Source organism: Epinephelus fuscoguttatus, linkage group LG23, assembly GCF_011397635.1.
Source record: "Epinephelus fuscoguttatus linkage group LG23, E.fuscoguttatus.final_Chr_v1".
Classification (NCBI taxonomy): domain Eukaryota; kingdom Metazoa; phylum Chordata; class Actinopteri; order Perciformes; family Serranidae; genus Epinephelus; species Epinephelus fuscoguttatus.
In genome coordinates, this window is record NC_064774.1 from 2,538,579 (window position 1) to 2,556,112 (window position 17,534).

The 17,534-nt window shown below is 40.5% G+C and overlaps 2 protein-coding genes across 3 annotated transcripts; one reads left to right on the forward strand and one right to left on the reverse strand.

Moving 5' to 3' along the window:
- Positions 1-2,234: 2,234 nt before the first annotated feature.
- LOC125883976 (low affinity immunoglobulin gamma Fc region receptor II-like) lies at positions 2,235-8,589 on the reverse strand. The gene is made up of 6 exons (XM_049568668.1): positions 8,543-8,589; positions 7,075-7,338; positions 6,115-6,363; positions 5,739-5,855; positions 3,075-3,140; positions 2,235-2,490 (listed from the first exon to the last, which is right to left on the reverse strand). The coding sequence occupies exons 1-6, from the start codon at positions 8,571-8,573 to the stop codon at positions 2,381-2,383; spliced, it is 837 nt and encodes a 278-aa protein (XP_049424625.1). The 5' UTR covers positions 8,574-8,589; the 3' UTR covers positions 2,235-2,380.
- A 1,311-nt stretch (positions 8,590-9,900) lies between these two features.
- On the forward strand, positions 9,901-17,028 carry LOC125883981 (butyrophilin subfamily 1 member A1-like). Of its 2 annotated transcripts, XR_007448618.1 has the most exons (6): positions 9,901-10,033; positions 11,562-11,939; positions 12,144-12,236; positions 12,417-12,520; positions 13,743-13,863; positions 14,220-17,028. XR_007448618.1 is itself a non-coding variant. In XM_049568673.1 (5 exons), the coding sequence occupies exons 1-5, from the start codon at positions 9,925-9,927 to the stop codon at positions 13,782-13,784; spliced, it is 726 nt and encodes a 241-aa protein (XP_049424630.1). In that variant the 5' UTR covers positions 9,901-9,924; the 3' UTR covers positions 13,785-17,028. The 2 variants fall into 2 exon arrangements, 1 of the variants encoding a protein (XP_049424630.1); XM_049568673.1 differs by having other exon boundaries at positions 13,743-17,028.
- Positions 17,029-17,534: the final 506 nt, after the last annotated feature.

Sequence of the window (17,534 nt, forward strand, 5' to 3'; positions counted from 1 at the left end):
TATGTATAGCATAATATGTAGATCTGAGGTTTGCTCAAACTGTCAGCTCCTTTAAATCAGGGCTAAAAACACTACTGTTTACTGAAGCGTACTCTTACATTAAATACTTACCTGCTGTATTCTACTGCCCGTACTTTTTAACTACACACTGCTGATTTATGCCTTTTATTATTCTACTTCTTTTCTTATCCTGACGGTTCAGTGTATTGAGCCTGTTTTTATTTTATGTTACTGTATTTTATTATTATCACTATCATTCTCAGTTTCTAGTTCCCTTTTCAATCGACTGTTTTTATTGTTTTAAATAGTGTCTTGTTGCTTTTAATGTCTCTGTAAGGCACTTTGAATTACCTTGTGTTGAATTGTGCTATACAAATAAACTTGCCTTGCCTTGCCCAGCACACCTTTGTGCACATATTCACTTTTCCACCAGCTGTGCTGCAAATATCCCCTGCTGCTCATCCTTCTGTATCTTTTTTCAAATTATCTTGACCACAGTCCCATTTTCATAGTTATAATACCAATACCAAAATTAATTTCAGTGTTTATGTAAATATTGATAATGTTTTTTACTACTTTTGAGGGATCACAGCAGTCAGTGTAATAAGAATAACTTTACTAATCCCCGAAAAGAAAATTTCAAAGAAGTCTGTAAGATCATCTATTTAACAAAGAATTATTAAGTCTGATGGCTGTGGGTATAAAAGAGAGTGTGTGTGAGAAATAAACTCAATCAACAACAGAGCTTTTTCTTTATTAAAATATATTAATAAATTTATTAATATGCTATACTATGTTTTGTAATGTGTATATTGTGTTAAAACAGTATATATATATATGTGTGTATATCTATATCTATCTATATAGGCTATATATATATATATATCCCACTCTGGGGTTGAGGTGAATCAAATAACTGTGTTGTGACCTAAATAACATGCTGTTGCTATCTGCAGGAAGTATTAAAGCATGAAATCCCGCATTTTTAATGTACGAAAGCATCCTGTATCATAACTACATGTGTGCCGTTTGTAACAAACCAAACCGCGTGAAAATCAGTTGAAAATTCAGCGAGGCGAAGCGAGACCCATCCAAGATGGCGGCCGGCGAGGACGCGCTCAGGCAGTCGATGCGCTGTCTATGTATATTTGTCTCTGTAGTCACACAGTTTATTTTTTTAAAAAAAGTATAAAGCTTTAGGAAAGCTATGGAACCTTCTCCCCCCAGATCCTCTGACTGAATGATTGTTTTTCTTTCTCTGTATGTTTTTACCCCTGTAATGATAACAAAAAAACAGGTACTATTAAAAATAATAATTTTTATTGAATGTTAGATATATAACCCGTTCAAATATCTTCCATGTGTCCGTTGGATGCATTTTTTTTTTCAAATATATGCACTTCCATCTGTGTATGTATGGACTGTTTAGCGCTTACAGGGGGTTTTGATTTTTGTAAAATTCTGTAAATCATTTAATCTAGATTAAATGGTGCTATATCATTATTATTATTATTATTATTATTATTATTGAAAAGAACATGGAGAACATCTAATGGCAGAAAGAGATACACTGAATTAACTTGACAAAGAAAAGGAAAAACTTAAGAAGTTTAAAAGGATAGTGCACCCAAAAGTGTAAATTCAGCCATTATCTACGAAGAAAAGAAAACCAAAGTAGGGCTACAGCCGACCTCCGTGGCTAAGGAGTGCTCACCTTTGGTGGGGTGTATTTCCTGGAGCTTCACGCTGTTGTGCTGTTGGTCGTAGTAGGTGTTTCAGACCGGAGGTTTGGGGATGTGTTTTTTGCAGTGGAAAGAGTTTTAGTACAACTGCCTGCAGAAACAGTGCTCTTATTCTCATCTGTTTTAAGATTTCAAGGTTGCCATCACCAAGTTTGTAAACCTGGTCTCGTCCCGTAGTGTCAGAGGCAAGACAGTTTACCACAGACACAGGTATATGGTGAAATAAAATAAATATATGCACCTTTATTAACGATACAAATTCATTACGACTATTAACTGACACCACAAAACAGAAAATCCCCACAGAGGACAACTCTTAATGGGTACAGGAATCCATCCCAAGACTAAGCACCACACAACACAGCAAATGGGTATGATCAATCACACCATAGAAGCTCATGTGATTTTTTTAATCCACTACCAATGACCTGTGATCGAGTCCAACACTTCACAGGAAAGGAAAAAATAAGCAAGACTCACTCTGATGTTCTTATTGTCTGCCGTTAGTGTTCTGGTAAGTGATGTTGTGTCAGTACATGCTGATCATGGATTGTGCCTCTTGATTAAAACAATTAAAGTGTCTCAGAGGTCAAACAGGCTGCTGAGTCTCCTGGCTCCTCTTGATCAGTGGTCCAGTCTCAGGCTTTGTAAGTCCACACAGGGCTTGGTGTGTATTTACGCCTAACAGGGTAAGGTCTGTATACTGCGACAGAGAAGAGCATCGAGGAGTCCTTCCTCAGTGGCTCCCCTGAAAAAAAGCAAATCATCAGTGTCAAGAGATTCAGAATGTCTCATGTCTGAGTATGAGCTTATGTATTTCAGTTGCTGAATCTAAAGTTAATTATTGATCCTTGGAAAAGTTTTCTGTTGAGTCAAAGTCTCACCAGCTTTTTCTGGAACTTTCAGGCACATCTCACAGTCCGTCACAGCAGATGGACTTTTCTACGTTATGTGATGTCATTATTAGAAACCAACAGATATTGACACTGTCTGTTTACAGTGAGTCTTCCATTAAACTTCAAGAGACCACAGTTTGATTCAAAATGCTTAGTGGTGATTGTGGCTCCAGAACCAGGACATGATCATGCTCTTACCACTGTATCCGCTACATATTAAGGACAGAGGGATGTCGTATGCTGTAAAGCCCTGTGAGGCAAATTGTGATTTGTGATATTGGGCTTTATAAATAAAATTGATTGATTGATTGATATTAACGTATAAAGATAATGTATCCGTGGTTTGCAGAAATGTACAATGTCAACATTTATTCTGGCATTTAGTTTAGTTAGTTTCTGTGTTTGTGTTGTGTGTTTTTTGCATGTGTGTGTTTACCTTTGTGCTTGCACCTCTGCATGCTGGTGACATCAATGTACAATACAACTGAAGTATCAGTTTTACCTGCAGCACAACATGTAATACCGTTACCAGCTGGGTTTAAAAATTGAATTGAGATACTTTTAGGAAAACTGAATTCTTTCTCATTTTTTATGGTTATCACAACAACTTCAATGCCGTGACCAAACCTGCAATTTAAAGGTCCAGTGTGTAGGATTTAAGAGGTGTTTTGACAGAAGTGGAAAATAATATAACTATTGTTGTTTTCATGAGTGTACAGTCACCTGAAATTAAGAATGTATTTGTTACCTCAGAATGAGCCGTTAATGTCTACATACAGAAGAGTCTGCAATATTGTTTCTACAGTAGCCCAGAAGGGACAAAGCAATCACTGGCTCTAGTTCGGGCCATTTGCATTTTCATGTTGGCCACCGATGCCACAAGCCACCTTTCATGGCGGTATGACACTAGGCTGACCAAACGTCCTCTTTTGCCCGGACATGTCCACTTTTCACGTCCTGTCCAGGGCGTCCGGGGGTTTTTATAAACTGATGATAATGTCCGGTTTTCTGTGTGTTTGTGTGTGTGTATTAGAGTGCGGCACGGGCAGCATATTTCTGTCCGAACCTGAACCGAGCCTGACATTATTTAATTACTAAAGCACTGAGTTTGTGTCACACAGTGGTTACAGGCTATTTAACAGGCCGGGTGTGCACCGTGGGTGCTCAGCTGTGGAGAGGGAGACCTCTGTGTTTGAGACGGGAGCGGGAGGCGGGAGGTCCGACGCTTCTAGCAAGAGGAGAGGGAGAAATATAACAAAATAAGATAAAATAGGAAAAACCTGTCTCCCTCTTTTATTTTATTTTCAGCGTTTAATCAAGGCGGAGGCGGGCGGCTGGAGGTCCGAGACTTCCAGAGAGGGGAGAGGTAGAAACAAACAGCCAGTGTGTGTGTGTGTGTTATGTTCAGGTGTTGTCACGTAAATAACAGTGCCCAAGCAATAAACAGGACAGACAATAGGATTTTATTTATTTTTACACTACATTTTCACTGAAAGCTGACCGAATCCGACCCGAGCCTGAATACAATTTATAGCTACATTTCTGACCAAACCCGGACCGACCTGTCGGGTACCGTCGGGCTCAGATCGCCACACTCTAGTGTGTGTATGTGTCTCCTATTGGGGCCTATCTGAATTTCTGTCTTTGAGAGATATTATTTTGTAATATAACTGAATTTTCTATCCATACATATAAATTTTAAATATATTAAAATGATAAGGCATCTTTGAGTAAACTGCGAGCATCATTTAAGTAGGCTATGTCGTGGCCGGCCGAGTGTCCTCTTTTTTGGAAATCAAAATATGGTCACCCTATATGACACACTCAGTGTGTAACACGGTCGGACAAAACCTTTTGCGATGTTATGATTCGATGCTGGTCGGCTGGACGGCACCTGTCTTGGTGGTATGATATGCTGGTGGACAGCAGAAATGCTACCAAAGGACAAAAAGAATTTTTTATTTTATATATTTTTCACTCCTTTGTCAATCAATTACACAAAGGTCCGAACACACACACACTAAGTGCGGTACCTTGCTCAAGGGCACCGCGGCAGTGCCCAGGAGGTGAACTGGCACCTCTCCAGCTACCAGTCCACTCTCCATATTTGGTCTGGACGGGACCTTCGGTTCCTAACCCAAGTCCCTAGGACTGAGGTACTGCCGCCCGAGCAGGAAAGTCCATGTAGAGTGGGTGGTGGATTGGTCAAACAAACCCCAGACTTTTACCTGGGAGACCAGTGTTCAATTCCTCTATGGATGTAGAACCAAACCATGGTGTTTTTTTTCTAAAACCTAGCCATGTTTTTGTTGATGTCATGGTGTTGGTTTGGTCATTGTGGAACATAAACAGCAGACGCAGAAGGGTACCTAGCGTGTAATATATAGACGTGAGAGGCTACATGTGACGACTTTGGAATGAGACCAGGTTGGTCACCACCACGGAAACAGGGCCAGTGTTAAGTTAGGATTCAGTGTCATGGTGTACACACAGATGACCACGAAATCAGCGATGGTTGATATTACGACCCTATTGGTAGAATAAAGAGCAAGAAAGTCGGCATAGGGAGGTCAGGGAGCAAAATGGATCAACAAGCACCGGACTTTGATCCAAGATGCCACTGTTTGTGTCCTGTGTGAAGCAAAAAGTCAATGTGACCCTCTATTAACTTAATGTAGTTACATCCTCTATGAAGGAACATCATGTTATGTGACATATGTCACTTTACAAATGGTTAGGCATAGTTATTTTAACCAAAGACATGATCTTTGGTGTTCGAACCTAACCACGTAGCTTTTATGCCTCAATTTATTCCTGTGACATAATTTGAAGACATCACATGCGGTCGAAACCTCCTGCACAAAGAACACCGCAGGAGTTTCATCTGGGAGTTAAAAGTTTCAGCTGTTTGAAATCCACTAAATCCCCTAAATTATACACACTGTTAAAGAACCACAGTCTCCTTGAACTGGGAGTTCATCTGGGACTGTTTTTTAATTCTTCTACTCCTTAAATTAAATCTCACGGTTTATTTATTTATTTATCTATTTACAGTTCTTTAAAGAAGAGTGTCATTTTATTGACATGAAAACAGGCTGACCTTTGCTGCTCCTCCAAAGGCAGAGCAGCGTCACACAGACCAGCGAGAGGCAGGCGCCCACCACAGGAAGTAAAATGTGTGTGAGGATGTGGACAGGCAGCTCAGGACGCCTTGCTTCTAAACAGAAATACCACAGGTTGGCCTTGATGCAAATATGCAATAGTTCTGTCTGCACTGGAGGCACACACAGCTACAGACTACATTTATCAATCATCTCATCAGACTCGTGCTAAGATAGCAAACCAGCAGTTACCAAAGTAGGGGAGGATGATTTTTATTTGATTATAACAATGAACTCTTAAAGGTGAATGTTTGTGTCCATCTTGGAAAGACAACACTTAATGAAATTGTTAAAAAACGTTTAGGCGTCCCTCACCTCTGACAGACAGCCAGCTGTCTGGTGATTCTCCAAATCCAGAGATGCTGCACTTATAGAATCCTTCATCAGATACAGAAACACTGTGCATGGTCATGTTTCCTGTAGAGCTGCTCGCAAGGAGAAGCCCATCTTTATAGAAGTCAGCTGTGAGACTAGAGGAGGAAGTCGTCTTGGTTCTGCAGCTCAGAGTCACAGTGTCTCCCTCCATCACAGGAAGGGCTGGACTGTCCAGGATCACTGAACCAGCTGGGCGGCAGAAAGACAAGAGGATAGTTTAGTATGTCAACTCATGATCGTTTGAAGATCTCCAACAACTCTTTTTCAGGAAAAAGAGCAACTTTATTGTGAGACCGACGTGTTTTGGCTTGTGGTCGCAGAGATCTTTATGAGGGCTGGAAACCAAAAAGCACTGGTCGCACGAGTTTCACTGCTTCAGACTTGTCCCTTCTCTGTGCACCTTGAAGTTACATGTTGCATGAAAGGGAAGCCAGAAGTCGCCTCTCTGCTTGTTCAGATGATCATTTATAAAATATATTTTGTGCAGTGGTGTAGTGGTAATTGATGAGGTGGGTGCACTACTAGGTACGTCGGTAGGTTACCGATGAGGAAGTGGGCATACTCTCCTATGTATTACAAAGCTTTTTAGCTGATAGGTGGGTATACTGTAACTGGATAGAAAAAGAAGTGGGTATACCTGAGTATACCCTCCACTACACCACTGGTTTTGTGTCAGTAATTTGACGCCAACAGGTTGATGCTGTCGCACACAGTGTGACCAAACAAACAAGCAAAAGTCATGGTACAGTTGTGTTTCGACTTTTTGTGGCCTTACAACATCATGTTATAGTCCACCTGTTAAAAGCATTTGAATAACGTAGGAATATGAATTTTAAGTCCAAGAAACTGTAAGCCTGCGCTAGCTGTGGTGACATCAACTTGTTTTTCTGTTAAACCCACCGGTCACAAAGATATTGACGGTGTCGCTGCACTCTCCTGCTGAAGACTCACACCAGTACACTCCAGTGTCCAATGGGTAAAGGTAATCAATGAAACGACAGGACTCATTTATACTATTCCAGGATGTTGAATGCTCTCGGTTTATGATTGTGGTTGTGTTCCTCTTAACTCTCCATTTAGAAGAGTTTCCCCGCTGCTCACAGCTCAGCGAGACGGACTCGTACTGGAAGAACTGGGATCTGTTGGGAAGGACTCTCAGAACAGCTGCAAGAAACAAACAAAAGCATCTCAAGAGAAAAATTTAAATTCGTAAACAAGCAGGAAAACTAGACTGATGTGTGGACACTCTGCAAGCTCACCACCTTCTTCACATTTTCTTGCTTGACCATGTTATTTTGAACTATAATGCCCAACTTCCACTGCTTGGTTTGACTCCAGTCAACTCACCTTTGGTACCATGCCTTTTTCTTTTATTTGTTTTCCTCTGCAGAGAGTACCCCCTTACTAGGTGGGATTATCAGACAGGAAAACACATAAAAGTGCCTTCCTTTCATTAGCAACTAAACAGGGGAAAGTCAACACTTCAGCTATTGTACAGCATAGTGTACAGCGTAGTTTTGTGGCTGACATTTATTAAAATCTGGGTCGAATTAATGAAAAATTGCAGCTGCTATTGATGGTAGCTTGGCTGTTTTAACACCACCTTTTGGTATTGGATCAGCTCACTAGGAACCTCATTTGAGGAGGTACCAGGTACTTTCTGCAACTTTTGCTAACTGAAAAAAAAACACTGAGTCAAGTTGAGTAGAGCTGTGTTGTACCCTGCAGCGGAAATGCAGCGTATAGAGCCGGTTCAAGCCACTCAAAGCTTCCTGCTTCTCTGCAACCTTCATGTGAAAACACAACGTTTAGAGAGCAAGAACATTCATTGTTGGGGCTGACTGGAAGCTGTGAAATATTTTTTTATTCAATTTAATACCTAACAAGTACTGGCAACCCGTCTACAGTAGGAAGAAGGTAAAACTAAATCCACTTTTCCTGCCATGTGCCTCTTCAAACCTCTGCAGCTGCAGGATGCAACAGTTTAGAAAGTATATGCAATCAAAGAAAATCAAACAACCGTCTAAAAAAACAAACTTGTTCAGTTTACAATGTGAAATGTAAGAAAAGCAGAATTCTATTAATCTTCCTAGAAAAAATGACTTATATCATTCATACACAATCAAATAGTTGGTTTTTGTTTTTCTGTCAAACCAACTGATTAATCACTTGTTTCAGCTCTACGATAAAGTATAACTGAGTAAAAACAAATTAGCAAGTATCGTTTTGTTGATACTAAAATAAAACTCGATGTGATATCATCACAGGCCAGGCTTCATTCATAATTTATGTCAAGGACAGATTCGACACATTCTTGAGTAATGAGTTATGAGTGCAGGTTAAATACACACAAATATATCGTACTCACCAACGACAGCACAAAGAGTTGCGATCTCCATGCTGCTCGGCTGTTTGGTCAACTGACTGACTAGAAGGCAGCGTGAGGGACTGAACCACACGTTTGACTTCAGAGGCCACAACTTCCTGTTGCAACGATAAACTCGTGGTGCAAATGTGTGAAGACATAAGCAGCATACTGCCTCAGATGTAGGCGTTTGCAACTCCAGCCCTCAGTGTAAATGTTCCAGGACCATCTGTGCCAAGTATGGACTAGAAGTCTTTCAGCCCTAATGGGACACACCACTGAAGGTGAAAGAGAACAACGGGGCTAAAATCCTGTGGGACTTCAAGTTCCAGACTGACAAGCAGCTGCTGGCTAACCAACCAACCAACCAACCAACCAGACACAGTAGTGGTTGACAAGGAGCAGAGGAAGGCAGCTGTGGCAGATGTGGCAGTACCAGCCGACAGTAACATCAATGGCTGAGAAGTACCAGGAGCTGAGGAAACAGTTGAAACAGATGTGGAAGGTGAGGTCAAAAGTGGTGCCAGTGGTAGTAGGGAGCACTCGACACTGTGGCCCCCAAACTGGGAGAGTGGCTCCGGCAGACTCCAGGTACAACATCTGAAGTCTCTGTCCAGAAGAGTGCAGTCCTAGGAACAGCTAAGATACTGCACAGAACTCCCAGGCCTCTGGTAGAGGACCCGGGCCTGAGGAACACACACCACCCCCACCAGGTGTGTACTTATGTTATTGCTTTGTGTGTTTTTTTAACTGAGGCTTCCTGTTTGCACTTTCCCCTTTGCTGCTGTAATGATTTAATTTCCCCGCTGTGGGATGAATAAAGGATTATCCTATCTTATGAGCATCTGAAGTCTGGCCAGTGCAGCCAGCACCTGTTAAAGTAAGGTGCATCACATTAACAGATGAGCAGGTGTGCTAAAAATAGTCACAGCCACACGATCTGAGCCACCCTAAGGTGCATCACAAACAACACCTGACAGGAATGACGGTCCAGGTTTGCTCCACAGTAGAGGGCACATATTAAGGCCAATTTTAAATCTGCTTCAGCTAAAATAAAATCACTAGCAGAAAATGGTCATGGGTCAAGGGTCACAAATTTGTAAAATGATTGGTCATACATGCTGTGAGAAATGTTTTTAGGGACACTTTGTGTCTGTTTTGCTTTTGCTTGAGTTTGATGCACAGCTCTGATTTCAGACAGCGCAGCCTGCCTAAACACGCAAACAGATCTAGAACAAACTCGTCATTCCACTTTCTATGTCTCAATCACACCCTGCAGAACAACCTGCAGGACACTGGTTACATCATGCAGTGGGAGCATTTATGCTGACTCTTTTCATTTGGCGTCAGTGCAGTATCGATTCTCTCGGAGCTACCACTTTGAAATGAACTTTAAAGAGCTGACTGACACTTTTTCACTTTGGGCTTTTACTTTAAATGTACCCGTGACTTTTATCATCTTTTTAATTCTGGTCACCTACTTTCCTGTTGACGGTAAGCATGTAAAAAAAATTTTTGGTAAATTTTACTGACTGGTAGTTAATAAAGGAATATCACAAAGTAAATTAACTCAGGTACTGTTGCTTACTGAAGTACTTTCATCCTACTACTCTGTCGGCTACTGTTTTTATTCGTACTAGACTCTTTGTTGCTTTGCAGTTGTGTGCAGTTTAGTTTCCTGTTTATCTAACCTGCATGTTTTTGGACTGTGAGAAAAAGCCCCGCGGACGTGGGGAGAAGATTTTCCATCTTTCACACAGAGAGGTCAGCTCATGCCTTTTTGTGTGCATGACTGACAACAGTGTCTGTGAGGTATTAGTTCAGTATAAGCTTTATTTATTTATTTTCAACCAGGACCTGTACACATGCAGTATGTGTGGAGATATGTCAGAGTGAGGGGGCTACCTCGAGTAGTTGGGGGTTTGGTGCCTTGCTCAAGGGCACCTCGGCAGTGCCCAGGTGGTGAATGAGCACCTCTCCAGCTTCCACACTCCATACCTGATCCTTGCAGGAACTTGAACTGGTATCCCTCCATTTCCTCAGCCAAGACCCAACAGACTGAGCAACCCGTTCTCATAGGTCATCAAATACTGACACCCCTCGGTGTCTTGATAGTGACGCACAGGGAACCCTTTGGCGTCACACAGTTGAAACACATTTCAACACGTGGGTGATGTGAAATGGTTACAGTTAGGTTTCGGCGACAAAACAATTCAGTTAGGTTTGGAAAAAAAAATCATGTTTTGGGCAAAAATAAGAACGTTTGTTAAGAAATGGAATGTGACGTGATGTAAATCCCTCCCATGAGTGATGTCAGTGTGCAACAACTGTGTGTAACTTACATAACATTACATTTAAACAACACTGAATTCTGGTTTCACACAGAACATATGAACATAAGTTACGTAACTTTACGTTAAAACAACATTTACAGGGTCACAGACAGCTCACTTGGTAGAGTGTGCGCCCCCTGTTGTCCTTAGCTGCAGGTTAGGTGCTAACAGGTGCCTTTCGCGCCAATATGAGACACCGAAGGTCATGAGAATGTGTTGGTATTTGAGAACCTGGGAATGAGAATGGGCTGAAGAGAGCTACTGCAGACCAATATGAGACTGTTATTATCTCTGCCAGGCATAAGCCTGGGTTTGGGTGTAACTGTGGGTGTGTACGTGTAATTGTCTGTCTGTCTGCAGCCAATCCCACATACTACTGGGCCAGTCAGCCTAATATGTTTTTGTGCTCAGGGACCTATAGCAGTTGTGGTGATCCTGTTAAAAAATGTTTCAGTGACTGTTATATAAGGTGCCGTAAGTGATCAAGAAAATAAACACAGCAACTTTCCACTGTAAAGGGGTTACATGCCTGTACCCAGGGGCCTATTGACTTGTGATGCATCCATAGGTGCAGTTTGTGAATTAAATCAATGATGCCAGGTAACATGCTGTTGTCTTATTCTTGAGAGACACATTGAAGCTGATCCGTGACTCTGTTCAGATGACCTAAATTTCCCTCCGTCTTCCAGGTCAGCCGCAGGTGATCGGTTCACCTCAGCCAGTCTTGGCTGCTCTGGGTGATGATGTAATTCTGCCGTGTCACGTGGAGCCTCGGCTCAACGTGGAGAAGCTGACAGTGGAGTGGTGGAGGCCCGACGTCCCGCCTGACCCTGGAGACCCGCTGAATGAGTACAAGTATGTCCACCGCTACCATGACAACCTCGATGAGGAGGGCATGAAGATGTCATCGTACACTGGGAGGACGACGTTGTTCACAGACAGCCTGAAACACGGCAATATGTCTCTCAAGATCCTGAAGGTGAAGCTCTCTGACCAGGGAAGGTACAGATGTTTCCTCCCACAGTTACAGAGCCGAGTGAGGGCAACAGTTATCAAGTTCATTGTTGGTGAGTTGGTTTCTGCTCAAAAGGGTTTACCTTTAAACTTTAAAAGACTACCCATGTTATTGATGTATAATCAATTATCCAGCTTCAGCTGATGGAGAACATTTCAAATGTTACTGAAAATCTGCTGAGATATTCTCACAGTAAAAATACCATAGTTTCCTGTTCAAACTTTGCAGCTTGTCATTTTAAAAAATGTTTTTTCAGAAACAAAGCATGTTGAAATCAGGACAACAGAGACACCACCCCATCCCACAGTCATTCAAACCCCACAATCGAAGAACGAGACGACCATTACAGGTGAGAGAACGATTGCTACAGTTTGAGGAGAACAACACTGACTTTAAAAATATCAGCTGAATCTAGAATTCCTGCACATGTTTGGAAATTAGGTGCTTTTGTTGTTATCCTTCACAGTGACGTCAGTGTTTTTGATTTTGTCTGATTAGAAACTGAATCATGTCCGTGTGTTTCCATCAGGTGGTTGGCCCTGTCCACGCAGACTGATCCCACCTGTGCTTTTCTGTGTCTTGCTGATAATCGGAGGTGGATATTACATCAAACGGAAGTGTCACAAACAAGATGTAAGTCAGATCCTTCAGAGAACTAGTGGCGACGAAGGCCCCTTGCTGCGTTGCCTGATGTTGCCGTGTCTCGCCAAAAAAGTTGCACATGAACACACTGCAAAGACTACACCTGACGACAAACCAGCATGTATGTTCTGCGCCTGCATCAGAGGAAATAACTCTATACCAACAGACGGCGGTAGTCTGTAATCCTTACCAGACGACCATCTTGATGCTAGTTAGCCAGTTAGCACATTAACAACACAATCCAATGCTGGAAGAACAGAGTATATTTACCGTGTGCCACTGAACAATAACACAAAGCATCAGGAAACATTCCTGCTAAAGAGAAAAATAATCTGACCTCACGGAACAAATTTGTTTTTGTCTCACTCCCTCAGGACTCTGGTACTTTGTTTACTTTCCTCACTTATGTTTCTCTTCTTGTGTGCTGAGCTGAACTGTCAGTCAGTGTGATTTCACTCACCAGCGGGTTCTGCCGTGTTGAACCACCCCCAAAGAAGCAGATAGGGGTCGACGAGGGTGGCAAACGCTCACCAATGGCCCAACTTTGATGGAAGGCCAACCATCGGCTTGGTGTGTCAGGGACTTTAAACCTGATTCATTGTATTTTCTCAAAGGTTAAGTGCTGGACAAATAAAGTAAACCAACGTATCATTGATAATTTTAGTGTAAACACTATCAGAGCTGAATAATTTGGTTTTTAATCAGCAGGGGCCAGATGCAAAAAACTCAGCATAAAGCAAGCATAAAGACAGAAATATACATATGCATTCTTTTCGTGAGATGAATAAAGTCATGTGTATGCCCGATTCTGCTTTATAAATCCGGGCACATGGGCACCATTCAAAATTAAGTTTATAAATGCGCCTTTGATTGACATTTCACAGAACACCGTGCAGCCTGCAAAAATAATAATACAAGGACTGAAACTGGCAAATAGCCTAAAAACAATGTTTTCCGTCTCTCAAATTTAATTTGCTACTAATCACCCGCAGCTGTCTCAGCTAAAACAGTGTGAACGCCCGCTCTGAACAGGGTGTGAGGTGCGCACCTTCCAACCGCACATTCTTCCTTTTTAATTACCAGTCTGTGTGAGGGAAAAGAAGTACGGTTTATGCAGCTGGGTGCAGATGATGTGTTGCAGATGGATAATGGATACAAATCTTTCTGTTGATCGTTCACATTATAATAAATCTTGTGTTTATTCTTTCCTCAGTTTACAGAGTGTGACATTCCAGACAAACTCCTTCCACTTTAGAGGCCTTGCTCAAGAGCACCCCGGCAAATACTGTTAATGGAGATGAGTGTCATACATGTTCCTCTCCTGGATCTCCTTGGTAAGTTTTAGGATTCAAACCAACAACCCTTGCAGCCACAGTTGGACACAGAAGAAGCAAGGTTTTCAGCTTTGAATGACCCTTTAAACCGATGACCTTCTTCATCCTACACCCTCTGTTCAGACAGCTGAACACCTGAATGTTTCAAGGTGATGACGCCTCAGACTATTTGTTTATAATGAAGCAGATCTGAAGCCTTGAGGTCCACTTTTAATCTCTGCATAATGTTTGTCACTTGGAGCCAGGACCCAAATACTGGGCAGTGCAGTGAACAAGTGCAACCTGCCTGGAAGAGACTATCAACAGAAAAGACATGTGATGTGACAGCCAGGTGACAGGTGTTTTCTTTATGCCAGGAAAGACAGAAACTCGCCCAACCTGCACAGTGCCGAACTGGGAGTGGCTGTCATTCCGTTTTCATTGCCGATTTGGTTCAATGGCTCTGTTCAGTAAGTAAACAAAATACAATCTGAACCAATATCACAACCATACAAACACAACCTGCACTGCGATGTTTGCCAACACTTACAAGCTGTAAACCCACAAAATGAAAGTTAATCACAGTATTGTTTCCACCTCTTGCTGTATGCTCACTAGATCATAGAGATACAGTGTCATACCTGAACGCTGCCTGCACTTCCTGCTGCTACATGACAAACAACTAGGCTAGATTAGTCTACCCAAAAACTAGCTTTGTAGTTTCCGTAAACTGCACCAGTGAGTGCAGACAGTGTTCATCATCTATAGTTATCTAGTGCATGTTCTCATTTTGGCCCCTAGCCTGAACTAACGTCATCTTTAAGAGATCTTATTTATTAGAGTTTAATCGAGATAAATGAGATTTGAAAAATGTGTGTCGATCAAATATTTTGGTGCTGAAAAAAACCCTAAGAGGTGAAATTTGGTGAAATCTTTATGCCACTGGTGGAAAAACACGCACCACTGAAGAAGTTTATTATCAGATTGGTCTGAACATAGTTATACCATAACCAACAGGTTCTCATCCCAAGTCATCACATATCGCTGCTTTGTCTGTGGACTTTCACATCTACATATTACATGCCAGGTATTCTTTGGCATCTGCTGCTGACTTTTGACTTTTAGTAGAAATCCAGATATAATTTTTTATACAAATAATGTATCTATCAACTACGTGCAAGATGCCAGGCTCCTGATTATTTAGTAAAGATGGGAAATGGTATTTCTAGATACTCAACTGGACAGGTGATTCCATTTTTAATATTGTCCAATCGTGACTATTGCCCAGCAATATGATCAATGCCACAATAGATAAGATACAGAAGATACAAATGGTACAAAACAGAGCAGCACATATATAAAAATCTTGTTGCAGTGCATAACTATGTGGCTTGGTTATCGTTAAGAACTCTCTTAATTACTTGTATTTATAAGAAATATTTCCGTCACAAAGACTCAGTTTATTTTATAAAAGAATTCACCATTTAGTTTAAAGAGACATGACCACCATGCAAGACTACAGACAGAAATGTTACATTACCAAAAGTAAAGTCAAACGAAGGATCAAGTACCGAGCTTTGTATTGAATTTTACTCCTGTGACATTTTGCACAAGAGAACAGTAATCCTATTTAAATTTTAGTTAAACTGCATCTTGTGATAGAAACATTGAAATGATATCAAAACTAGTTTGGCTAAGTTTTAAACAAATTAAGGACAGCTGTTGGTTTGATTATATTAATGTGTTGTGGGGCTCTGGAGGGTCTGTCTGAGTTTGTGGACCAGGAACACTGGAGTGAAACAGACTATTTCATGTATTTTTATTATTGTACTGAATACTGGAGTTAAAGGGACAGTATTATGATGTACGATGTGTCGGAGATACTGATGTGAAACAGACTTTCTTCATGGACTGTGGGGATAAAGGGACTATTTTCGAGTATTTTGACAAAGGTAAAGGGACTATCTTTATATACTTTGATAACTGTATTGAATAATAGGGTTTAAGGGACAGTATCATGATTTACACTCTGTTGGAGATGCTGGAGTGACACAAACTATCTTAATATATTTTGAATATTGTATTGAATACTGGAATGGACAGTATTATGATTTACAATGTGCTCAAGGAAATGGGGTAAAACAGACTCTTCCCATGTATTTCAATTACTGTATTGATACTGGAGAGTAAGTGACAGCATTATGATTTACAGTCTATTGGAGATACTGGAGTCAAACAGTCTATCTTCATGTTTTTGATTATTGTATTGAGTACTGGAATGAAACAGACTATTTTCTAAAAATTGGGTTATTGTATTGAATGCTGGGTTAAAGGGACTATTTAAGTATTTTGATTATCGTATTGTATGAATAGGGTTAAAGAGAGAGTATCATGATTTACACTCTGTTATTTTGATCATTGTATTGAATATTGGAGTGTAAGTGACAGAGGTACTGGAGTGAAACATACTTCTTGACTGTCTTTGGATTATTGTATTGAATACTGGCGTTGAACGAGCAGTATTATGATTTACACTCTGGAGACAGTGGAGTGACACAGACTATCTTCATGTAATTTGTTTATTGTATTGAATACCGAAGTGGATTAGACAGTATTATGATGTACAATGTGTTGGAGATACTCAAGTGAAACAGACTATCTTCATGATTTTGATTATAAGATAAGATTTATTATACTGAATATTAGGGTTAACTACTACAGCTACTTTGATTATTGTATTGAACACTGGAGTGAATTGAGCATTTTAGTTGTTGTATTGAATACTGGAGTGAAAGGTACAGTATTATGATTTACAATATGCTGAAGACAGTGTTGTAACAAAGACTGTCTTAATGTGTTTTAATTATTGTATTAATCATAGAGCGACAGACCATTTTCATATATTTTCATTATTGTATTGAATACTGGAGCAGAATGGACAGTATAATGATGTACAATGCGTTAGAGATACTAAAGTGTAACGGACTGTGTCATATATTCTGTTTATTGAATTGCTGTATTGTCACTATGAAGTGTTCTGTTTTCTGGACCCCAGGATGAAACGCTGCTGCAATGCTAATGATAATGGGGATCCTAATAAATGTATAAGCTGGTAAGCTAATGCTAATTAGCATTAAATATCTGTAGCATTATCTGCACTTTATAAATAAATACAGTTGTATCTCACATTTTGTTTTATTTTCTTCAGTTGTAAAAACACTGTACACATACCACTATGTTTTAATTTTACATGTGATAACAATCATTAATTTAAATGGCAATAGTTTTTTAAAAAAGTAAATATAAGTTTGATAAACCACATTTTAAATATAGTATTCCTATGATCATGTACTACTTCTACTACTTCTACTACTACTACTACTACTAATCATATTCTATTATTATAAATTGTCTATATTCACTGGGCGGCATATTAATGACAGTATCAGGACTGTTAAGGCATGTGACTGGTGATATGCTGGAGGCTGATTAGTTGACTTTTTCATGCTGTGCTGCCATCTTGTGGACCAAGGTTGATAAACATCAGTATCACAGTATCAGAGTTGTCAGCTCTGACTAAGCAGGGTCTTATTTGTGCCAAGTTAAAACATGAAAGTGAGATTCCATCAAGGTGTTATTCAGGATTTTGACAAAAACATATTTACCGCATATGTACTGCAGCTGCCAAAGTG